General features: G+C 52.0%; 1 protein-coding gene across 1 annotated transcript; it reads left to right on the plus strand.

Annotated features, from left to right (window-relative positions):
• The first annotated feature begins 3,739 nt into the window (after positions 1-3,739).
• Positions 3,740-20,576, plus strand: SULT4A1 (sulfotransferase family 4A member 1). The gene is made up of 7 exons (XM_029078518.1): positions 3,740-3,996; positions 9,237-9,367; positions 10,466-10,546; positions 10,878-11,004; positions 13,273-13,367; positions 17,142-17,280; positions 18,944-20,576. The coding sequence occupies exons 1-7, from the start codon at positions 3,828-3,830 to the stop codon at positions 19,054-19,056; spliced, it is 855 nt and encodes a 284-aa protein (XP_028934351.1). The 5' UTR covers positions 3,740-3,827; the 3' UTR covers positions 19,057-20,576.
• Positions 20,577-21,030: the final 454 nt, after the last annotated feature.

Genomic DNA, 21,030 nt, shown 5'->3' on the forward strand with positions numbered 1-21,030 from the left:
AGATAGATTTGTCTTTGGGGGGAAACCTCTAAAAGCTAGATGAGCTGTCTCGGGAGCTGTTTAGGCCCCAAAAGTGAGGAGCCTCTGAGCATTGCCCTCTGTTGCATGCTGGGATGTGGCTGCCAGCAGCCCGAGCCTTCTCATGGCACTTAAAGAACATGGGCTTGAGAGTCAGAGGTCATGGGTTCTAATCCCGGCTCCGCCACTTGTCAGCTGTGTGGCTTTGGGTAAGTCACTTAACTTCTCTGTGCCTCAGTTACCTCATCTGTAAAATGGGGATTAAGACTGTGAGTCTCATGTGGGACAACCTGATTACCTTGTACCCCCCCCCCCCAGCACTTAGAACGGTGCTTTGCACATAGTAAGCACTTAACAAATGCCATCATTATCATTATTATTAATTTTCCATAGCCTTGTAGCTGCTTCCCAGGTTACCACAGTTACTCTTATTATCAGGGCTTGAGATGAGCACTTACTATGTGCGAAGCACTGCACTAAGAGTTTGGGAGAGTGCTTATTGAGCAGTTACTGTGTCCAGAGCACTGTACTAAGCACTTGGAAGAGTACAAGACAATAGAGTTGGTAAACTGGATTCTTGCCCACAAGGAACTTATAGTCTACAAAGGGGAGGCAGACATTATAGTAAGTTACAGCTAAGGTATGTACATAAATGCTGACTGAGGGTGAGGTGAATATCAAAGTGGGTATAGACCCTAGTGCAACCATGATGCAGAAGGGAGGGCAAATAGGGGAAATCAGGGTTTTTTCAGGGAAGGCCTCTTGGAAATAAGATTTTAGGTGGACTTTGAAGATGAGGAGAGAGGTGGTCTGTTGGCTATGAATGGGGAGGGAGTTCCAGGCCAGAAGGAGGATGTGGGTTGGTTGATTGAGAAAGACAAGATCTAGGACAGTGAGTAGGTTAGCTGTAGCAGAGCAAAGCATTCGGGAGTGGGTGGGAGAGGGTGGAAACGAGTCATTCAGAAGTGTTTGCTTTAGTTTGGGAATCTCTTTTTTTATGATATTTGTTAAGCGCTTACTATGTGCCAGGCTATGTACAATGTACTAAGCACTGGGGTAGATACAAGCTAATCAGGTTGGACACAGTCCATTCCGACATGGGCTCACAATATTAATTCCCGTTTTACAGACAAGGTATATAAGGCAAAGAGAAGCTAAGTGACTTGCCTAAGGTTATGCAGCAGACAAAAGACTCATCTGGGATTAGAACCCAGGTCTTTCAGATTCCCAGACCCGTGCTCTTTTCACTTGGCTAAATTGCTTCTCTCCTGAGGGCCAGGGACCACGTCTTATCTATCCTTATTTGTATTCTTCCCCAGCACTTGGTACAGTACTTTGCATATGGTAGGTGCTCAGTAGAAAAAGTGGGAAGATGAATGAAAGAATGAATGAGGGGCTGAATGAATGAATGAGTGGTTGAATGAATGAATGAGCGTGAGGGGTTTTTTAATGATATTTGTTAAGCACTTACTATTTGTCAAGCACTGCTCTAAAGGCCGGAGAAGGTACAAACTAATCAGGTTGGTGACAGTCCATGCTCCACATTGGGCTCACAGTCTTAATCTCTCTTTTACAGGGGAGTTAAGTGACTTGCTCAACATCACACAGCAGACGTGCTGAAGTGGGAATTAGAACCCAGGTCCTCTGACTCCCAGGCCCATGCTCTCTCCAGTAGGTGAATTGATGAATGAGTGATGCCAACCTACTCACTGCCTTCATCTAGTCTATCTAGCCACCAATCTCTCGCCCACATCCTGCCTCTGGCCTGCAATGTCTTTCCTCTTCATAATTGACAGGCTATCACTCTCCCCACCTTCAAAGCCTTACTGAAGGCACATCTCCTCCAAGAGGCCTTCCTCACCTAGACCCTTATTTCTTCTTCTCCCACTCCCTTCTGTGTCACCCTTGAAGGAAACTTCTTGCTTCAGTTTTATGGCCATTTGTAGGCCAGTGCCTGTGTTTGTGTTGACAGAAGCATCTCACAGACTTGGTCAAGCCCTAAGCAGCTGGACAACAAAATAAACAAAACTACTGTTCTCAGAACTGGTTGCTGGACCTCTCCACCTCTTGCTTCAGATTCATTTTTTTACCAGTTTATGGATTGGCTCAGGGTTATTACTGATGGCTCTAAGCCCAACAGAGTCATCAGTTCACATAGCTTCCTCTTTTGGACTGCAAGTTCCTGGAGGGCAGACTGGCCCGTTGGTCTCCTGGAGCGGCTCCCCCAGTGCCCAGGTGGAGGTGCTGGATCAGCACGGCTGAGGGATGGGACGAGTGGGCCCCTTCCTCCCAGCCTGCTACCCCGGAGGACCAAATCCCTGCTCCGACTAAGGGTGGATCAGCCCATCAATCAATCAGTACAGTGGTGCTGACCAGGCTCAGACTGAGAACTAGATCCTGTACTCAGGGCTGGGCACAGTTCAGGAACAGCAAGACCCACCTTCCCTGTCCTCAGGGAGCTCAGTCAAGCGGACCATGGATAAAGGTCTTTGGTTTGGGAATCTGGACACAAGGTAAATGCAGCAAAGGTCAGTGGCAGTGGAAGCTGCAGGACATTACTGCTTGTACTTGGGACAGCCCCCACCCAGCTTCTCTCCCTCCCAGCCTCCACCGTGCTCCCTCCACCCTCCTGCCCCCAACAGCCTCCCAGCCACAGCCTCCCCGGCCCCCAACTGTATATTCAGTTGCTGTCCTTCGGTTCTGACCGTGGGATTTCAACTGTGCAGACAGGCACGATTCCAAGAGAAGTGGGAGACATGCTTCTCTCCTTGCTGTTTTCGTTAACCCCTCTTGGTCCCCGACCTCTGCCCTAAGGGAGACACCCCCCCACCCCGCCCCTCATTATTCATTAATTCAATCGTATTTATTGAGCGCTTACTGTGCGCAGAGCGCTGTCCTAAGCGCTTGACTAAGAATAATATAAAAATAGATACATTCCCTGCCGCCAGGCTGGTCTGCCTCCTGATGCTACCCCTCCCACCCCCCACCATGTTCATCTCTGGAGGGGGGCGGGGATTGCACGGGTCTCCCTCAGGGAGGGCGACCCCTGCGCCGCAGCCGGACCCCGCGCCCCTCCGGCTGGGCCCCAAAGGTCGCACGGGCTGGGGGGCGCAGAGTTGAACCCGTCGGGGGCTCTCCACCGAGGGGAGGGGTCGTCGGATGTGGGGGGTGGGGAGGGCCGGGGGACGTCGGGGTGGGGCTGCCGGAGGAATCTCAGGGCAGGGTTTGCAGTCTTCCCGGCCGAGCAGTGGTCCAGCCTGGACGCGGGGGCAGCGGGCGGGTCCGCTGCAGCTGAGGAGGGGTCGAACCGGGCCGGGCCCGGCTGCGCAGGCGGCGTGCGGGGTCTGGGCTAAGGGAGGGGCCGGGCCGAGCCGAGCCGAGCCGAGAGGAGCAGAGCACAGCAGAGCAGAGCGCATTACATCACCGACTCCCGCGCCCATTCGCTGCAGGGTCGTGCTGCGCGCGCGGGGGCGGGCCAGGGTGCGCGCGTGGGAGTGGGTGCGGGAAAGTGGGGGCACCGAGGACCAGGGACACCCCCCACCCCCCTAGCCCCCTCCCCGGCCTGCTGGGAGCTGGGTGGTGTCCCCCACCCACCCACCCACCCACCCACCCATCCATCCATCCTTCATCCGTCCGTCCGTCCATCCATCCATCCATCCATCCAGCCAGCCAGCCAGCCAGCCATCCAGCCATCCATCCGTCCATCCGTCCATCCGTCCGTCCATCCGTCCGGTCCTCCGCCCACCTGCGTGTCCGCCAGAGCCCGCTCCAGGCCCCGGGCCGGCCAAGGCTGCGGGACGAGAACGAGGATGGCGGAGAGCGAGGCGGAGACCCCCAGCACCCCGGGGGAGTTTGAGAGCAAATACTTTGAATACAACGGGGTCCGGCTGCCCCCCTTCTGCAGGGGGAAGATGGAAGAGATCGCCAATTTCCCCGTGCGGGACAGCGACGTGTGGATCGTCACCTACCCCAAGTCAGGTGAGCGGCGCCCCCCTCCTTCCCAGGCCCTCCGGCCCCCTCCCCCCTTCCCTGGCTCCCCTCCATCCCCCCATCCCTGCTCCTCCATTCCCGGGGGCGGCGGTGGCACAGGTCCGGGGGTGCGGGAAACGCAGGGAGGGGCCCTGCTCGGTGGGCGGGGGAGAGGGGAGAAGACCCTTGCCACTGGGCGGGGAGGGGGTGCGGAATGGGGCGGTCCGGTCCGGCTGGGTCTGGCTAGGCCTGGCTGGGTCCGGCTGGTCCTGGCTGGTCCTGGCTGGGCCTCGCTGCCGGTGCCGCAGTCACCTTGCCGTGCGCTGGTGCGGGTGCAGGCGCGGATGCACATCCATGGCCTCCTCTCCTTGTCCTCCCCCTGTCCTCTCCCTGTCCACTCCCTGTCCGCTCCCTGTCCGCGTGACCCGCGGACCCTGTAGGCCCTGGGCAGTGTTCAGAGGGGACAAGATCGCACTCGGGAGCTCGGGGACAGTCAGCCAGTCGTATTTACTGAGCGCTTACTGTGTGCAGAGCACTGCTCTGAGCGCCTGGGACAGTACAATAATAATAATGGTATTTGTTAAGCGCTTAGCACTGTTCTAAGCGCTGGGGTAGATGCAAGGTTATCCAGTTGGTTACAGTCTCTGCCCCACATGGGGCTCACAGTCTTAATCCCCTTTTTACAGATGAGTTAAGTGAGGCACAGTGAAGTGCAGTGATTTACCCAAGGTCACACAGCAGACAAGTGGTGGAGGTGGGATTAGAACCCAGGGCCTCTGACTCTGACAATATGACAATATAGGGAGACTGCCCCTCGTTCCCTTGGGAGGGCACAGTTGGCATTGGGCTCTGACCCACTCTCTCAAAGCCCTTGTTATGGAAAGCAGTTGGGGCCTTTTGAGAGCAGGCAGCCATATCTAGCAATCTTTTTTTTTTTTTAATGGTACTTGTTAAGTGCTTACCATGTGCCAGGCACTGAACTAAGCGCTGGGCTAGATACAGACTTATCAGGTTGAACACAGTCCCTATCTCGCATGGGACTCACAATCTCACTCCCCATTTTACAGACGAGGTAAGAGGCAAAGGGAAGTGAAGTGACTTCCCCAAGGTCACACAAGAGACAGGTGGCAGAGCAGAGATTAGATCCTAGGTCCTCCCATGCCCGTGCTCTTTCCATTAGGCCAAGCTGCTTCCCAGTCAACCAATCAGTAGTATTTATTGAGTGCTTACTGTGTGCTGGGTACTGTAGTAAGTGCTTGGGAGAGTACAGTACAGCAGAGTTAGTAGACACATTCCCTGCCCACAAGGAGCTTAAAGTTACAGCAGGAGAAAGACATTAATATAAATAAATCAATTATGGATATGCACTTAATTCCTGAGGGTGAGGTGAATATCAAGTGTTTATTATTGTTATGGAGAGCAAGGTGCAGTTAGGAGGTGCAGTTAGGACGCGCAGTCTCTGTACCAGACTCTAATCTCCCTGAGGGTAGGGATACCAACTCTTTTGTACTCTCCCAAGGGCTCAGCATAGTGCTTTGCTCAGAGTAGGGGCTCAGTAAATACCATGGATGGATTGGTCATTTCAGTCTTCTGCATTTTTCCAAGAATGGCAGGGAGACATGCGAGAGCATTTTCCAATCAAACTAACCCCCCCCCACCCCAAGACCTATTAGATCCCCTTCTTCAAATGATGATGAAATGAGTGTATTCTTTGAGATAATGACTGTCCTGCCCCTCCCAACCACTGTTTATAATCATAATATTATTAATTGTGGTATTTAAGTCCTTACTGTGTGCCCGGCACTATACTAAACATTGGGGTGGATACAAGCCAATCGGGTTGGACGCAGTCCTGTCCCATAAGGGGCTCACGGTCTCAGTCCCCATTTTACAGTTGAGGCCCAGAGAAGTGAAGCAACTTGCCCAAGGTCACAGAGCGGACAAGTGGCAGAGTCAGGATTAGAACCCATTACCTTCTGACTTCCAGGCCCATGAATATCCACTCCGCCATGCTGTGCACACGAGAGAGAGAGAGCTCTGAGCTGCCGGGGGAGCAGTGAGAGAGCCGGACTTCAGACCCTGGGAGAAACATGTCAGTGCTAGAGCCAAAAGTTCTGTCCCTCTGCAGTCTGAAAGCTCGTTGTGGGCAGGGAATGGGTCCGTTTACTGTTATATTATACTCTCCAAAGCGCTTAGTACAGTGCAGTAAGTGCTCAATAAATACGATTGGATGACTGCCCGGCCAGGACAACAGGGATCAGCTGTGCCTCCAGGTTGGGATGTTCTGCAGAGGTGGTCTCAGGGTTGGGGAGAGCCTGTTACTCTCTCCTTCTGGACAAGCTTTCTGGGAATTTTGCCCCCAGCAGGAGTGGAGGTGGGATCTGTGCCCCCCAGCTCCTGGGGGAAGTGTGGGTCAACTGTGGACTGTTTCCTTCCTGCTGTCTTCTCTTTCTGCCATGTGGCACTCCTTCTTGTCTTCCCTATTGGCTGACAGGTGGTGAGGGAAATCTGGCTTCCAGGGCAGGATGGGAGTCAGTCTGTCATCACCAGCAGAACAGGGAGGATCCTGGACAGGTCATCTTGTCTAGCCCCCCGCCTTTGGATGAGATGCCACCAGAAGGCCCGGGATATCCAGGGGAAAGAGCATGGGCTTGATAGTCAGGAGACTGCGGTTTAGGTCTCAGCTCTGTCCCGGCCCCCTTGAACAAATCACTTACCTGCTCTGAGACTCAGTTTCCTTGTCTATAAAAAGAGAATAATAACCATTGCCTCTCCGTCCTTCACAAGGCTGTTATGAGAACAAGAATGAGATGTCACATGACAGCTCTTTGGCAAATGAAAGCACAGACTAAACTCAAGGTGTGGTTATTCTTTGGTTTTTGCTGCTGAATTCTCCCAAGTGCTTGGTTGAACACTCAACCCCTAGTGCCCGGCCCCCAGCAGACCCTAATTGGTGGTGGTGGTGGTGCTATCCATGAGGAGCTTTCCACTGTAGGCAGGGAACGTGTCTACTAGCTCTGTTGTACTGTACTCTCCCAGGTGCTTAGTACAGCAATGCTTAGTACTTAGTAAATACCATTGATGATGATTTTGCCTCCTCTTCCACTAGGCAGTTGTCACTTCACTTCTCGGTGCCTCAGTTTCCTCATCTGTAAAATGAGAATTCAATCCCTATTCGCCCTCCTACTTAGAATGTGAGCCCCATGTGGGATAGGGATGGTCAGACCTGATTAACTCGTATCTACCCCAGTCCTTAGACCAGTGCTTAGCACATAGTAAGTGCTTAACAAATATTATTACTAATATTACTTTGTACTCTCCCAAGTACTTAGTACAGTGCTGTGCACACAGTAAGTGCTTAATAATTACCACTGATTGATTGATGGGCCTGGGAGCCAGAGGACCTGGGTTCTAATCCTGGCACCGTCACTTGTCTGCTGTGTGATCTTATGAAAAAGTCATTTAACTTCTCTTTGCCTCCGTTCCCTCATCTGTAAAATGGGGATTAAGACTGTGAGCCCCATGTAGACACGGACTGTGTCCAACCTGATTAGCTTGTATCTACCCTAGCACTTGGAACAGTGCAGGCACATAGCAGGTGCTCAACAAATACCTTTTTTTTTAAAAAAAAAAAAGAAAGGTACTTTGGGAGATCGGGCCCATTTCTTCCTCTCTGGATGATCCAGGGGTAGCAGTGTGGCAGGCCCAGAAAAAGGCACCCTGGGTCTCACAGTGTAAGTAGGAGGGAGATCAGGTATTGAGTCCTCATTTTACAGATGAGGAAATTTAAGTAAAAAAAGTTAAATGACTTGCTCAAGGTCAAACAGCAGTCAAGTGGCAGAGCTGGAATTGGAATCTGGGTCCTCTGACTCCCAGGCCCAGCCTCTTTCCACTAGACCATATTGCTGCTCATTTCTCCCATGTAAAATAGGCATAAGGTCCCTGCTGTCCCTCCCTCTTAGTTGGCCCCCTGTGGGCTAGCGACTGTGTCTGATCTGTCTATCCCATGTCCCCCAGTGCTCAGCACAGGGCTTGGCACCTAGTTGGTGCCAAATCAGGAGCCTTTTAAGGTATTTGAGGGGCATGGCAGAGAAGACCAGAACACAGAGAAGCAGTATGACATAGTGGATAGAGCACAGGCCTGGGAGTCAGAAGGCTCTGGTTTCAAGTCCTGGCTCCTCTGCTTGTCTGCTCTGTGACCTTGGGCAACTCACTTCACTTCTCTGTGCCTCAGTTCCCTCATCTGTGTAATGGGGATTAAGACTGAGAGCTCCACATGAGATGGGGACCATGTCCAGAAGCAGCATGTTTTAGTGGAAAACGCACAGGCTTGGGAGTCAGAGGATGTTCTAATCCCAGCTTTGCCACTTGTCTGCTATGTGACCTTGGGCAAGCCACTTAAATTCTCTGTGCCTCAATTTCCTTATCTGTTAATGGGGATTAAAACTGTGAGTCCCACGTGGGACAACCTGATTATTCTGTATCTACCCCAGTGTTTAGAACAGTGCTCGGAACATAGCAAAAGCTTAATAAATTCCATCATCATCATCATGAGCCTGGTCCCCGGCTTCTGGAACTTCCCTCCCAGTCGGGTGCTAGTAGATGGGCAGACGTGTTGGGCATTGCACAGCTGACAGTTTGGAAGATAATAATAACAATAATTATCATATTTGTTAAGTGCTTACCATGTGCCAAGCACTATTCTTAGCACTGGGGTGGATACAAGTTAATCAGTTTGGACACAGTCCCTCTCCCACATGGGGCTCCCAGTCTTAATCCCCATTTTACAGGTGAGGTAACTGAAACCCAGAGAAGTTAAATGACTTACCCAAGATCACACAACAGACAAGTGGAGGAGCTAGGATTAGAACTCAGGTTCTTCTGCCTCCCAGGCCCATGCTCTATCCACTAAGCCATGCTGCTTCTCTATGACAAAAGTCTCAGAGCTCATACAGCATAAGCCTAATCTTCTGCCTTTCAAGGGTAGGCACATCGTGTTTTGGGGCAGGAGGGTGGGGACAGGGGCATCCGACAGCATTAGCTGGCTCAACCAGGCAGGATAGTCTGGGAGGGCTTCCTGGAGGATAGCTCTAAAAAGTAGAAGGCCTTGGGAGCAGAGGTGGACAGGCTCCGGCAGAGGCAAGGGAAATGATGATTAGGCACTGGGCCAGTCTGGGGCTGGGGCCGGGCCTGGGGGTGGGCTGCAGAGTGGGTGGCCGTTCCCTGCAGGCGTCTCCCCCTGGTCACAGGCACCGGCTTGCTGCAGGAGGTGGTGTACCTGGTAAGCCAGGGTGCTGATCCGGACGAGATCGGCCTGCTGAACATCGACGAGCAGCTGCCTGTCCTGGAGTACCCCCAGCCGGGGCTTGACATCATCAAGGTACACCATTCCGGCCCTGGATATCTTCCCCGTGTGGCATTCGATCATTCAATCGACTGGTCGGTCCAGCACTCCTAGCCCTGGTCACTGTGGGCAGCTGGGGTTGGTTGGTCATTCAGGTTGTTCAGTCTGTGGCCACTTGCCCTGGTGACTGTGGGCTGCTGGGGTCTGTCGGTCGGTCAGGTAGGGCAGTCCACCATCGCTAGCCCCAGTCGTATGGGTGGCCTTTTCTGGGCACTTGGGAGAGGTAATGGAGGTGGCACTGTCTGGGTCTGCCCTCCAGGGGCTTCTGATTGAATGGGAAATGACTGACAAACCGCAGAAAGATGCAGACCTTGCCGGCCTTGCCCCTTTCCATTGCCCTCTGTGGGCGAAGGGGTCCCCCAGTGGTGCAGGGTTGGGAAAAGCAGTAGCTTTGGGGGACCCCTTTCCAAGCCCCTTCCCAATTCAGGACTTGCAGGATGAGTAGAAGTACGGTATAGTGGAAAAAGCACAGATCGCAAGTCCTGGGTTTTAATGGTCTACCACAGCATTTAGTATGGTGTTTGGCATGCAGAAAGTGTTTGTCCAATACCACAACGTTTTCTATGACTCAATCAGTCAACAGGATTTATTAAGCACCCACCAGGTGCAGAGCATTGTAACAGTAATAATAATGCTGGTATTCTTAAGCCCTTACTACGTGCCAAGCACCGTTCTAAGCGCTGGGGTAGATACAAGGTAATCAGGTTGTACCACTTGGGGTTCACAGTCTTAATACCCATTTTACAGATGAGGTAACTGAGGCACAGAGATGTTAAATGACTTGCCCAAAGTCACGCAGCTGACAAGTGGCAGAGCCGGAATTAGAACTCACGACCTCTGACTCCCAAGCCTGTGCTTTTTCCACTTAGTCACGGTACTAGACTCTTGGGAGAGTACTATAGAGTTAGTAGACATGATCCCTGCCCTTAAGGAGCTCGCATTCTATTGGGGGAGACAGACCCTGATGAAATTACTGGATTAACAGATGGAAAGGACAGATGGCTGACTGTGCTGATGGACAGGTGGCCTGTGACTGTGTTTTCACTGCGAGCTTCTTTTGTGTCTCTGCGCTAGGAGCTCACGTCTCCTCGCCTCATCAAGAGCCACCTGCCCTACCGCTTCCTGCCCTCCGACCTGCACAATGGCAATTCCAAGGTATCCCTTTGATCCCCCACCCCCACACTATCCTGGCCATGCCCTGTCCTGGCTCCTGACCTCGCCCCTAAATCAGTCAATAAATCAATCTGTGGGATTTATTGAGCACTTACTATGTGCAGACCACTGTCCTAAGCACTTGACAGTGCACAACAATTAGCCCCTCCCTGGCCTCATCCTATCCTGGCTCCTGGCCACACCCCATCCTGGCTTCTGACCTGGCTCCAAATCCTGTCTAAACCCCATCCTGGCTCCTGGCCCCGGACTCCTGGCCCCACTCCCAAGGTTCCTAATGTGGCACGTGCATGTGTGTGTGTGTGTGTGTCTGCAGGTCATCTACATGGCCCGGAACCCCAAGGACCTAGTGGTGTCCTACTACCAGTTCCACCGCTCGCTGCGCACCATGAGCTACCGGGGGACATTCCAGGAGTTCTGCCGGAGGTTCATGAATGACAAATGTAAGGACAGTGGCCCAGGGTGGCACCCACATCCTGTGCCCTTTCCCTGAGCCCAGCCCCTGTGCCAGGCCTCTGTGCCTGCCTGCGTGCTGCCCATGACTTGTGGGGCTTGAAGAGCCTCCCCAGGCTGGATGTTGGGGCAGCCCGACTGGCCCGAGAGCCCGGAGCCATCGAGGTTTCCGACTGACCAGGCAGCATCTCCCTTCTGGCCTCTTCTCCCCCATCATCCCTCTGCAGGCCTCCCACAGTGACTAGGCCTGGAAGCACACACAGGGAAGGGCGGGATGGGTGAGGCAGTCAGGCCCTATGCTTCCACCTACTGCCTGGGCCTTGGTGGTACCTTCCAATGGCATCTGGGTTGGGGTCATGGTGACTGACCCAGCCTCACAGTGTCCAGTCTCTCACCAGCGTGCTCTGGGACAAATACCTCAGGGGCCTGGAAATGGGGAGCAGAAGGCACCGGTAACACCCAAACTGAATTAGGGGGGCACCCATAGCAACATGGCCTAATGGACAGAGCATGGGAGTCATAAGGACCTGGGTTCTAATTCCAGCTCCATCACTTGTCTGCTGTGTGATCTTGGGCAAGTTGCTTCACTTTTCCGTACCTCAGTCACCTCATCTGTAAAATAGGGGTTGACTGTGAGCCCCAAGGGGGACTCGGACTGTGTCCAACCTGATTAGCTTGTATCTATCCCAGTGCCTAGAATAGTACTTGACAAGCACTAGTAAGTGCTTAGCAAACACCGTAGGAGGGGTCAGGATGCAGAGGGCCAAGGTGTTTCTGAACACCCCAGGGGCATTGCCTTCTGATGCCCATGGCCTGTCAGAGGGGGCATCTTCTCTTCCAGGTGGTTCACCTGGAGGCTGGGGTGATGGTGCTGGTATCTGTGTTGTGGGCCTGCTCTCTTCCTTGTGACCTGCGGGCCTCAAAGTGAAGGGAGCTGGATGGGCCGACAGACACAGACAGATGAGCAGAAGCAGCAGAAAGGCAAGCAGGCAGATAGGAGGAAAGGTGGGCAGACACCAACAGGTGGGTGTGCAGACACTGGTAGGTAGGTGGGTAAGCAGATAGATGGGAAGATACAGAAAGACACATGGGCAGGGAAGCAGACAGTTGGGAAAATGGGTGGGCTGGTTGCCTCTTGGTCTGGGTGGTTGGGTAGTCCTTTGGCACAGTCTGATGTCCTCTGGAGAGCCCAGCCTTCACTGTTGGCCAGGGTCTGGGCCCTCTCTCAGGAAGTGGCTGGCCACTCACAGCTCAGCATCATAATGCCAGCTTGGCCAGACCCGGGTTGGGGGGAGGTGAATGCCAGCCTTGGGGAGATCCACCTGGACATCTGAGCTCCTGCAAGGCAGTGGGCTCCTGCATCAACCCCACAGCAGGTGGAGGCAGATTAGACATCACCCCAACCCCTCCGAGTCTGTAAAGACTCTGAAATATGTGTGCACACAATCCAACAGTTGCAGTAGTCATGATAGTTACTGAGCATCCACCAATTGCATTGCACTGTAATAATAACAATAATAATAATAATAATAATGATTGTGGTATGAAGTGCTTACTATGTGTCAAGCACTATACTGAGCATTGAGGTAGATACAAGATGGGCTCACAGTCTAAGCAGGAAGGAGAACAGGTATTGAGTCCCCATTTTGCAGATGAGGGAACTGAGGCACAGAGAAGTTAAGCGATTTCCCCGAGGTCGCATAGCAGACAAATGCCAGAGCTGAGTTGAGAATCCAGGTCCTTCTGACCCCCAGGTCTGTGATCTTTTTACTAGGCTAAGCTGCATCTCAGCACTAAGCACTTGGGGAAAGTACAATGGGATAATAACTATGTGCCAAGCACTGCACAACATAAGCAAGGGATACTGTTTCTTGCCCTTGATTTAGTTCCAAACTAATGGATGGTCCTGAAATGAGTAAACGATTGGTGTGTCTACCTTCAGTCCCGTCTCTCCGCTTGTATCCTTCGACCATGCGCCCCCAGAGCGGCGGGCTTCGACTCGTATTTGCTCACTCCGTGGTGCGCCACCGCTTGGGCTAACCCAGCCATGTGTGCGCTCTCCCTTTAGTGGGCTATGGCACGTGTTAATCCAGCCATGTGTGCACTCTCTACGTTAGGATACGGTTCATGTTAATCTGGCCGTGTGTCTACTCTCTCCATGTTGGGCTACGGTTTGTGTCAGTCCAGGCATGTGTTCACTCTCTCCATGTTGGATGACCTTTTGTGTTAATCCGGCCTTATGTGCACTCTCTCCACAGTGGGCTATGGCTCGTGGTTTGAGCATGTGCAAGAGTTCTGGGAACACCACGTGGATTCCAACATTCTTTTTCTCAAATATGAAGACATGCACAGGGTGAGTCAGTCTGCAGTGGGGTGGTGGTCTCCATTTACAGAAGTACTGTGAGGCTGGGGTGAGTATCAAAGCACTTAAGGGATACCCAGCCAAGTGTACGGTAGACACAGAGGGGAGGGCTACTAGGGGAATAAAAGGGCTTAGTGTGGGAAGGCCTCTTGGAGGAGATGTGATTTTTAGGAGGGTTTTGACAATGGGGACAGTGGTGGACTGTCAGATATGTAGAGGGAGGGAGTTCCAGGCCAGCGGAAGAATGTGAGCAAGGGGCTGGTGGTGAGACAGACAAGATCGAAGTACAGAGATTAGGTTGGCGTTAGAAGAACAGAGCTTGCGGGTTGGGTTGTACTATAAGATCAGCAAGGTTAGGTAGGAGGGAGAGAACTGATTGAGTGCCTTAAAGCCAATGGTAAGGATGAGGAAGTGGATGGGCAATTTTTGAATAGTAGAGACATTTGGAATGAGTGGATTTTCCAAAAAATGACCTGGGCAGGAGAGTGAAGTGGGGAGAGACAAGAGGCGAAGAGGTCAGTGAGGAGGCTGATGCAGTCATCAAGGCAGGAAATGATTAGTGCTTGGACTAGTCGATTCAATTTAATTCATTTGTATTTATTGAGTGCTTACTGTGTGCAGAGCACTTACTAAGCACTTGGGAGAATACTAAATAACAATAAACAGCCACATTCCCTGCCCACAACGAGCCTAGAGGGAAAGGGGAATTAACCTGGTAGCAGTTTGGATGGGCAGATTCTAGAGATGTTGTGAAGGAAGAACTGACAGGATTTGGTGATGGATTGAATATGCAGGTTGAATGTGATAGATGAATTGAGGATAATACCAAAACCTGTGAGACAGAAAGGATGGTGGTGCTATCTAAGCAATGGGAAAGTCACGGGGAGGGAGGGTTTAGGTTGGAAGATAAGGAGTGTGATGGACATGTTAAGTTCAAGTTGTCGGTGGAACATCCAAGTAGAGATACCCTGAAATGTGAGATTGGAGAGAATGGGAGAGAGGTCGGGGCTGGTGAGGTGGATTTAGGAATCATTCATGTTGAGATGGTAGTTGAAGTTGAGGGAACGAATGAGTTCTCCAAGGGAGTGAATGTAGATGGAGAATAGAAGTGGACCCAGAACTGACCCTCGAGGCTCCCCCACAATTAGAGGGTGGGAGACAGAGGAGGAGTATGCAAAGAGACTGAGAAGCAGCGGTTAGAGAGATAGGAGAACAAAGAGAGGACAGTGTCCGTGAAGCCAAGTATGGATGATGTTTCCGGGAGAATGAGGTGGTCCACAGTGATTGATGGCAGCTGAGATGTTGAGGAAGGTTAAGATGGAGTTGTAGTGGCTATTGGATTTGGCAAGAAGATCATTTGTGACCTTCAAGAGGGCTGTTTAATTAGAGAGGAAGGGGTGGAACCCAGATTGTAGGAGGTCAAAGAGATGAAACGGAAGCAGTGAGTGCAGACAACTCGCTTGAGGAGTTTGGAGAGGAATGATAGGAGGGAGATGGGATAATAACTGGAAGGAGCCATGCAGTCAAGGGAGGGTTTCTTTAGGATAGAGGAGGCAAGAGCATTTTTGAAACCAGTAGGGAAGAAGGTGTTGGAAAGTGAATGGTTAAGGATGGTGATCAGGGAGGGAACAAGTGCTTTGAATAGGTGAGAAGGGATGGGGTCAGAAGCACAGGTGGTGGGGTTAGACTTTGAAAGGAAGCAAGGGGTCACCTTTTGAGATACTGCTGCAAAGGATGGGGGAGTTGAAGAGTGAGCTGGAAGAAGAAGGGACAGTAAAGGAGCAGGGAAGATTTTAGGGAGACCACACCTAATGGTTTTAATTATATTGATAAAAGAAAGCATACTGTGGAGCTGATCCAGGGCTGAGGGTTCATGGTACAAGATAGTAATAATTATTGTGGTATTTGTTAAGCGCTTACTGAGTGTCAAGCACTATTCTAAGCAATGGGGAAGATGCAGGATGATAAGGGCCAGTCACAATCCCTATCCCACACAGGGCTCACCATCTAAGGAGGGAGAACAGGTGTTGATTCCCCATTTTTACAGATGAGGAAACTGAGGCATAGAGAAGTTACTTTCTTCTCATTTTTACAGATGAGGTAACTGAGTTACTTTTGCAAGGCCATATAGCAGGCATGTGGAGGAGCTAAGTTTAGAACCCAGATCCTCTGACTCCCAGGCCTGTGCTCTTTCCTCTGGCCCACACTGCTCCTCCTGATCAGCAGGACGGGGGAATGAGGGAATTGAGTTCAGTTGAGAAGGGGGTTGAGCGTGGATTTGTATATCAGAAGATGGTAGGTTGGGTGTGGAGATCAGATGGGACATGATGCTTCTAGAAAATTGAAGGGGGTGGGAGAGCAGGAGATCAGAGGTCTCGGTGGGGGAACAGGAGAGATTTGTGGGGAGGGGGCATATAGGAGAGAACGGAGAATAGCAGGCTGAGTCCCAAGAGTGGAATTTCAGAGTTGGTGAGGTTGAGATTGTTCAGCCAGGAAAGATGATGAGATCAAGTGTGTGGACAAAATGGTGATTTGGGGTGGAGCAGGAGGTCATGGTCAATCACGCAATCAATCAATGGTATTTATCGAGCGTTTTACTGTGTGCAGAGCACCATACTAACCACTTGAGAGAGTACATTACAACAGAGTAAATAGACACCATCTCTGCCCACAAGAAGCTTGCAGACTAGAGGGGAGACAGACATTAAAATGAATAATGGTTATGTACATAAGTGCTGTGGGGCTGGGGTGGGGTGAGTGTCAAATGCTAGAGGGGTTTAGGCCCAAATGCAGAGGAGATAAAGAAAGGGGAGGGAGTAGGGGAAATGAGGACTTAGCCAGGGAAGGCCTCTTGGAGGAGATGTGATTTTAGGAGGATTTTGAAGGTGGGAAGAGTGGTGAACTATAGAATACAAAGAGGGGGGGAATTCTGGGCCAGAGGGAGAAGGTGGGTAAGGCATCAGGGGCAAGACCATCGTCTTGAAAGCATTCAATCACCTTGCCCTCCCACTTCACCTCGCTGCTACCCTGCTATAACCCTGCTTGCACTCTTCTCTCCTCTAATGTCAACCTACTCACAGTACCTCCATCTTGTCTGTCTCGCTGCTGACCTCTCGCCCATATCCTATCGCTGGCCTGGAATGCCTTCCCATTTCATGTCCGACAGACAATGATTCTACTCACCCTCAAAGCCTTATTGAAGGCACATCTCCTCCAAGAGGCCTTCCCTGACTAAGCCCTCATTTCCTGCTCTTCCACTCCCTTCTGCATAACCCTGAATTGTTCCTTTTATTCAGCCTCCCTCAACCCCACAGCACTTTTATCCGCATCTGCCATTTATTTATTTATTTTAAAGTCTGTCTCCCCCTCTAAAATGTGAGTTGGTTGTGGGCAGGGAATATGTCTACCAACTATGTTGTAGTGTACTCTTCCGGCTCTGCAACTTGTCTCCTGTGTGGCCTTGGGCAAGTCACTTCACTTCTCTGTGCCTCAATTACCTCATCTGTAAAGTGGGTGAGCCCCATGTGGGACAGGGGCTGTGTCCAACCCTATTTGCTTGTATCCACACCAGTGCTTAGTACAGTGCCTGGCACATAGTAAGTGCTGAACAAATACCAGAATTATTATTAATTATTATTATTATTATAAGCACTTAGTACAGTGCTCTTCACACAGTAGGTATTCAATACTATTGATTAATTGATTGATTGATTGATTGATCCCTGCTACATCGTGGGTCCTCCCTGCCTCTCTCTTCCTTCCCAGGACCTGGCAACTGTGGTGGAGCAGTTGGCGAGGTTCCTGGGGGTGCCCTATGACAAGGCCCAGCTGGAGGCCACTGCAGAGCACTGCCACCAGCTCGTCGACCAGTGTTGCAACGCCGAGGCCCTGCCCGTGGGCCGGGGTACGTGCCCGCCCGCCCGTCTGCCCACCGGACACCGGGTTCCCCCGAGGGCCGGGCTGGGCCGGGCAGGGGCCGGGCAGGAGCTAAACTTCCTGTTCAGCCTGGCATCTGGAGGTTGGTGTTGGGGGAGGTCTCACCAGCGCAGAAGGATGAGCAGTACCCCCTCCTTTGGCCGGACCCCTGGATGACCTCACTGTTGGGGGAGATGTCCAGGGGAGGATGGCCATTCCCTGGGCCAGGGGAGTGCTGGAAGGAGTGACCGTGCTCTGAGGTTTCTGGGACTTGTAGTCTCAGTAGCACTGTCTGGGAAGAAGTCTGCATTTTTGGGCTGCATGAGCTAAGTGCGCTCAGAGCAGAGGAATGGGACCCTCCCGTTCCCATCCCTGCTACCTCCCCGGCAAGCTGCAGCCCAGCCACCAGTTTTTTTCCACCACTTGGCGGTGGCCAGAGGTGGTCAAAAACACAGGGATACTGGCTGCCCCAAACTGGTCCACCCATCACTGTCATGGGTTTGGTCAGTGGAGGAGTCCCAGAGGCCTAGGTGCCTGGTCTGTTCCGCAGGGCCGTCTGCTGGGCCCAGGATTTCCCCCCCAACTCCCACCGCCCCCGGGGCTGAGTTGGGGATAGGGGTCTGCCGGAATTAGGGACTGGAGCCATTCCCAAGGGACCCTCCGGATTCTGGGCAGAGTGGTGGGGAGGGGTATGTATTGAGTGAGGAGCTGGGGCCCTGGGATCTCTGCCTGCTTCTTTGGACATCTGTTATTTTAACTTCATCTTGGCTCCATTTTCCTTTGGTGGTGTTTGACGATTGTGAACGTGCCCCCTCCCCCCCACCCCTCCAGACCATTCTGGAGAACCCCATTGGTGTGTGTGCTATGTGCCACATATGGCTCCCTTCTCACCGCTCTCTTGTTTGGGTTTGATTTTTCCATTGTTCTCCTTCGATTTGGCTTTATTTTGGTTCTTTCACTTTGTTTTTCTTTTAGCTCACTGATTGGTTCCTCGAGGTAGCCCTGAGCGGGTGTGAGAGCGAGGTGTGATTGGCGGCGACTTGTGTTGGGCCATTTCATAGCCTAGCTGGCCCGGGGGTAGGGTTCAGGTGGTGGACAGGTGGGTGACTTGCTGCCCGTGACCGAAGAACCCTGGGCGGAGCCACAGCACTCTGGGAGGCAGCTTGTTCCGGGGCCATGGTTGGGAAGGGCCCGGAGACCTTGCTTTCCCGCTGTCGAGACATGGTCTTCCCTGCTGGGCACTGCCTGGCAACCCTGGTTTTGCTCCAAGTTGTCTAGGCAGGCTGTAGGCTGGCAGGCTCTGGCCAGTCTGATGTCCCGGTGGCCTCCTCCCCTCCTTCCCCGCCCTGGAGCCTGGGTTTCTGGAACTCATGTTGCGGGGGATTTAAGGCAGCAGGATTTTCTGACCAATTGCCAAATCCGGAGCATAACACTGAACAGATCCAGATCCAGTGCCTCTGAGGCAGGTTGTGCCCACAATCAGGCTGAGCCTACACCTGCAAGGTTTTCCCCGTCATTTAGGCCCCCCGAGATGTGGGCTTCAATTATTGGGTTATAACAGTCCAAGAGGGACCCTGGCCCAAACTTGCCGGTGTTTAGGAATTGTTCCCAGGCCACTGGGGTAACCGGGCTCTTCCCTTTTTCCGTCGCAGGAAGAGTTGGGCTTTGGAAGGATGTCTTCACCGTGGCGATGAATGAGAAATTCGACTTGGTCTACAGACAGAAGATGGGGAAGGGCGACCTTACGTTTGACTTCTATTTATAAAACCCTGTGCATGCGCCCGTTACCAGAATCTCGCTAGGAGTGCTTGGTGCAGTCATTTAGTACGTGCTGGACAAATCTCTGTAGCTATGTGTAAAACAATAGAAAAATCAACAACTTACTAACTGTCAGGCGGTCGGTTATGTCCGGTTCTCTCCCCTCCATCCCCTACCCCGTCTGCCAGCTGCCCTGCCTGGGAGTCGTGCTCATAAATGGGGCAGGTAGAGGCAGTTGGATGAAACGTCTTATCCAGTACAAAATATGTAAAGTAGACGTAACCGGAACGCTTACCTTTCAGCCCCCTCCTACCGCCAGCCCCCCCCCCCCACTTGGCCCCTTGCCACTATTTATTGTATTTTATAGAGCTTTTCCCTGAAAAACCAAAGTCCATTTCAGTTAGACCAAATGTGTGGTCATTTGGGATGGGCCGCCGAGAGGCCCCCCCTGGGGTGAGTTAGAATGGACTTGGAACTGCAGCTGTCGCATTTTATTTTTGTAGTTTTACCAGCACGGATGCAATTGATTGATTTGGTGACTGATCGTCCCTTTCCCCCTTAGGGGAAGGTGGTGTGTCGAGGTCATGATGGGGGAGGCAGGGATCTCCAGCTTCTCTCCCTCTGGCCCCCACCCGATAAGGTTTAGAACGGTCCCTTGGCAGAGGTGTGTGGAAGTGTTTGATCTGGCAGCTGTGCCCGGCAGAGTGCAGTGGATGGGAGTGTGTCTGGCATTCCTCTGCCTATGCTGCCCAGCTGAGTACAGCAGATGGGAGTGTGCCCGGTATTCCCCCATCTACACTGGCCTCGCTGAGTACAGCAGATGGGAGTGTGTCTGATGTTCCCCTGTCAACAAAGGCCTGGACAGAAATTAAAAGTCAGCCCTGAATGGAGGGGAGAACCAAAGTTAGGCCTTGGGGTTTTTCCTCGATCTGATTTCTGTCCCTATGGCAGCCACCCACCTACACTAGCCATCCAGCCACCCAAAGGCCCAAATCCAGGTGTGTTTACGATAGCCCGACCCCACAACATCTGGAAGTGGGGAGAGCTACAGGCCTCCTGTCCCAGTCCCGGGTTCTGGGTCCCAGGTTGGACAGGGGAGTTGGGAAAGGATAGCCAAAGCAGATCAGTGGTGTGCAAGTCCAGGTGACCCGCGGGTCGGGGAATTGTCAGAGGGAGGCCCTGGGGTAGATGGTCTGCCAGCCCTGATCACAGTGGCGGAAGCCTCGGGGGCTGGGGTAAAACTCAGAACCGAGGGCCAAGTCTCAGCTAGGTGGATGCACCCGTGGAGTGAAAGCTTTGTGGCTTGGCTCGAGACTGCCAGGCCCTGGGGTCGGGCAGGTATGCTGGGGGAATCCCAGGGGACGTGGCCCGCTCTGTCTGTGTGTCTGCTTGCTTGCCTGCCTGGACCGCCGTCCGTGAAATTTGATTTCTATTTTTCTATTTCCAGTTCTGTAAGACTCCTGAGCACGACACATCCTGCCTTGGTGTTTGCTGCTCTTCAAATAAAGACATATTCCATGCCCTGTGTCCTATGGTGTAATAATAATAATAATAATGATTATGGTATTTAAGCATATAATAATAATAATAATCATGATGTCCCACCTCTTCCAGTTGCCTACTATGTGACCTTGGGCAAGTTTTTTCCCTTCTCTGTGCCTCAGTTACCACATCTGTAAAATGGGGATTAAGATTGTGAGCCCCATAAGGGGCCGGGACTGTGTCCAACCTGATTATCTTGTATCTACCTCAGTGCTTAGTACAGTGCCTGGAACTTAGTAAGCACTTTACAAATAACATAAAACATAATACTGCTACTAGTAATACTAATAATAAACCATCTTGAATTGACATCCTCTATGGAAATCCAATCACCGTGCTGAGCACTAGGAAAGATATGGGATAATAAGATTGGATTATCTGTTCCACGTGTGCTTAATAATCAATCAATTGTGTTTATTGAGCACTTACTGTGTTCAGA

This window comes from Ornithorhynchus anatinus, chromosome 14 (assembly GCF_004115215.2).
Source record: "Ornithorhynchus anatinus isolate Pmale09 chromosome 14, mOrnAna1.pri.v4, whole genome shotgun sequence".
Classification (NCBI taxonomy): domain Eukaryota; kingdom Metazoa; phylum Chordata; class Mammalia; order Monotremata; family Ornithorhynchidae; genus Ornithorhynchus; species Ornithorhynchus anatinus.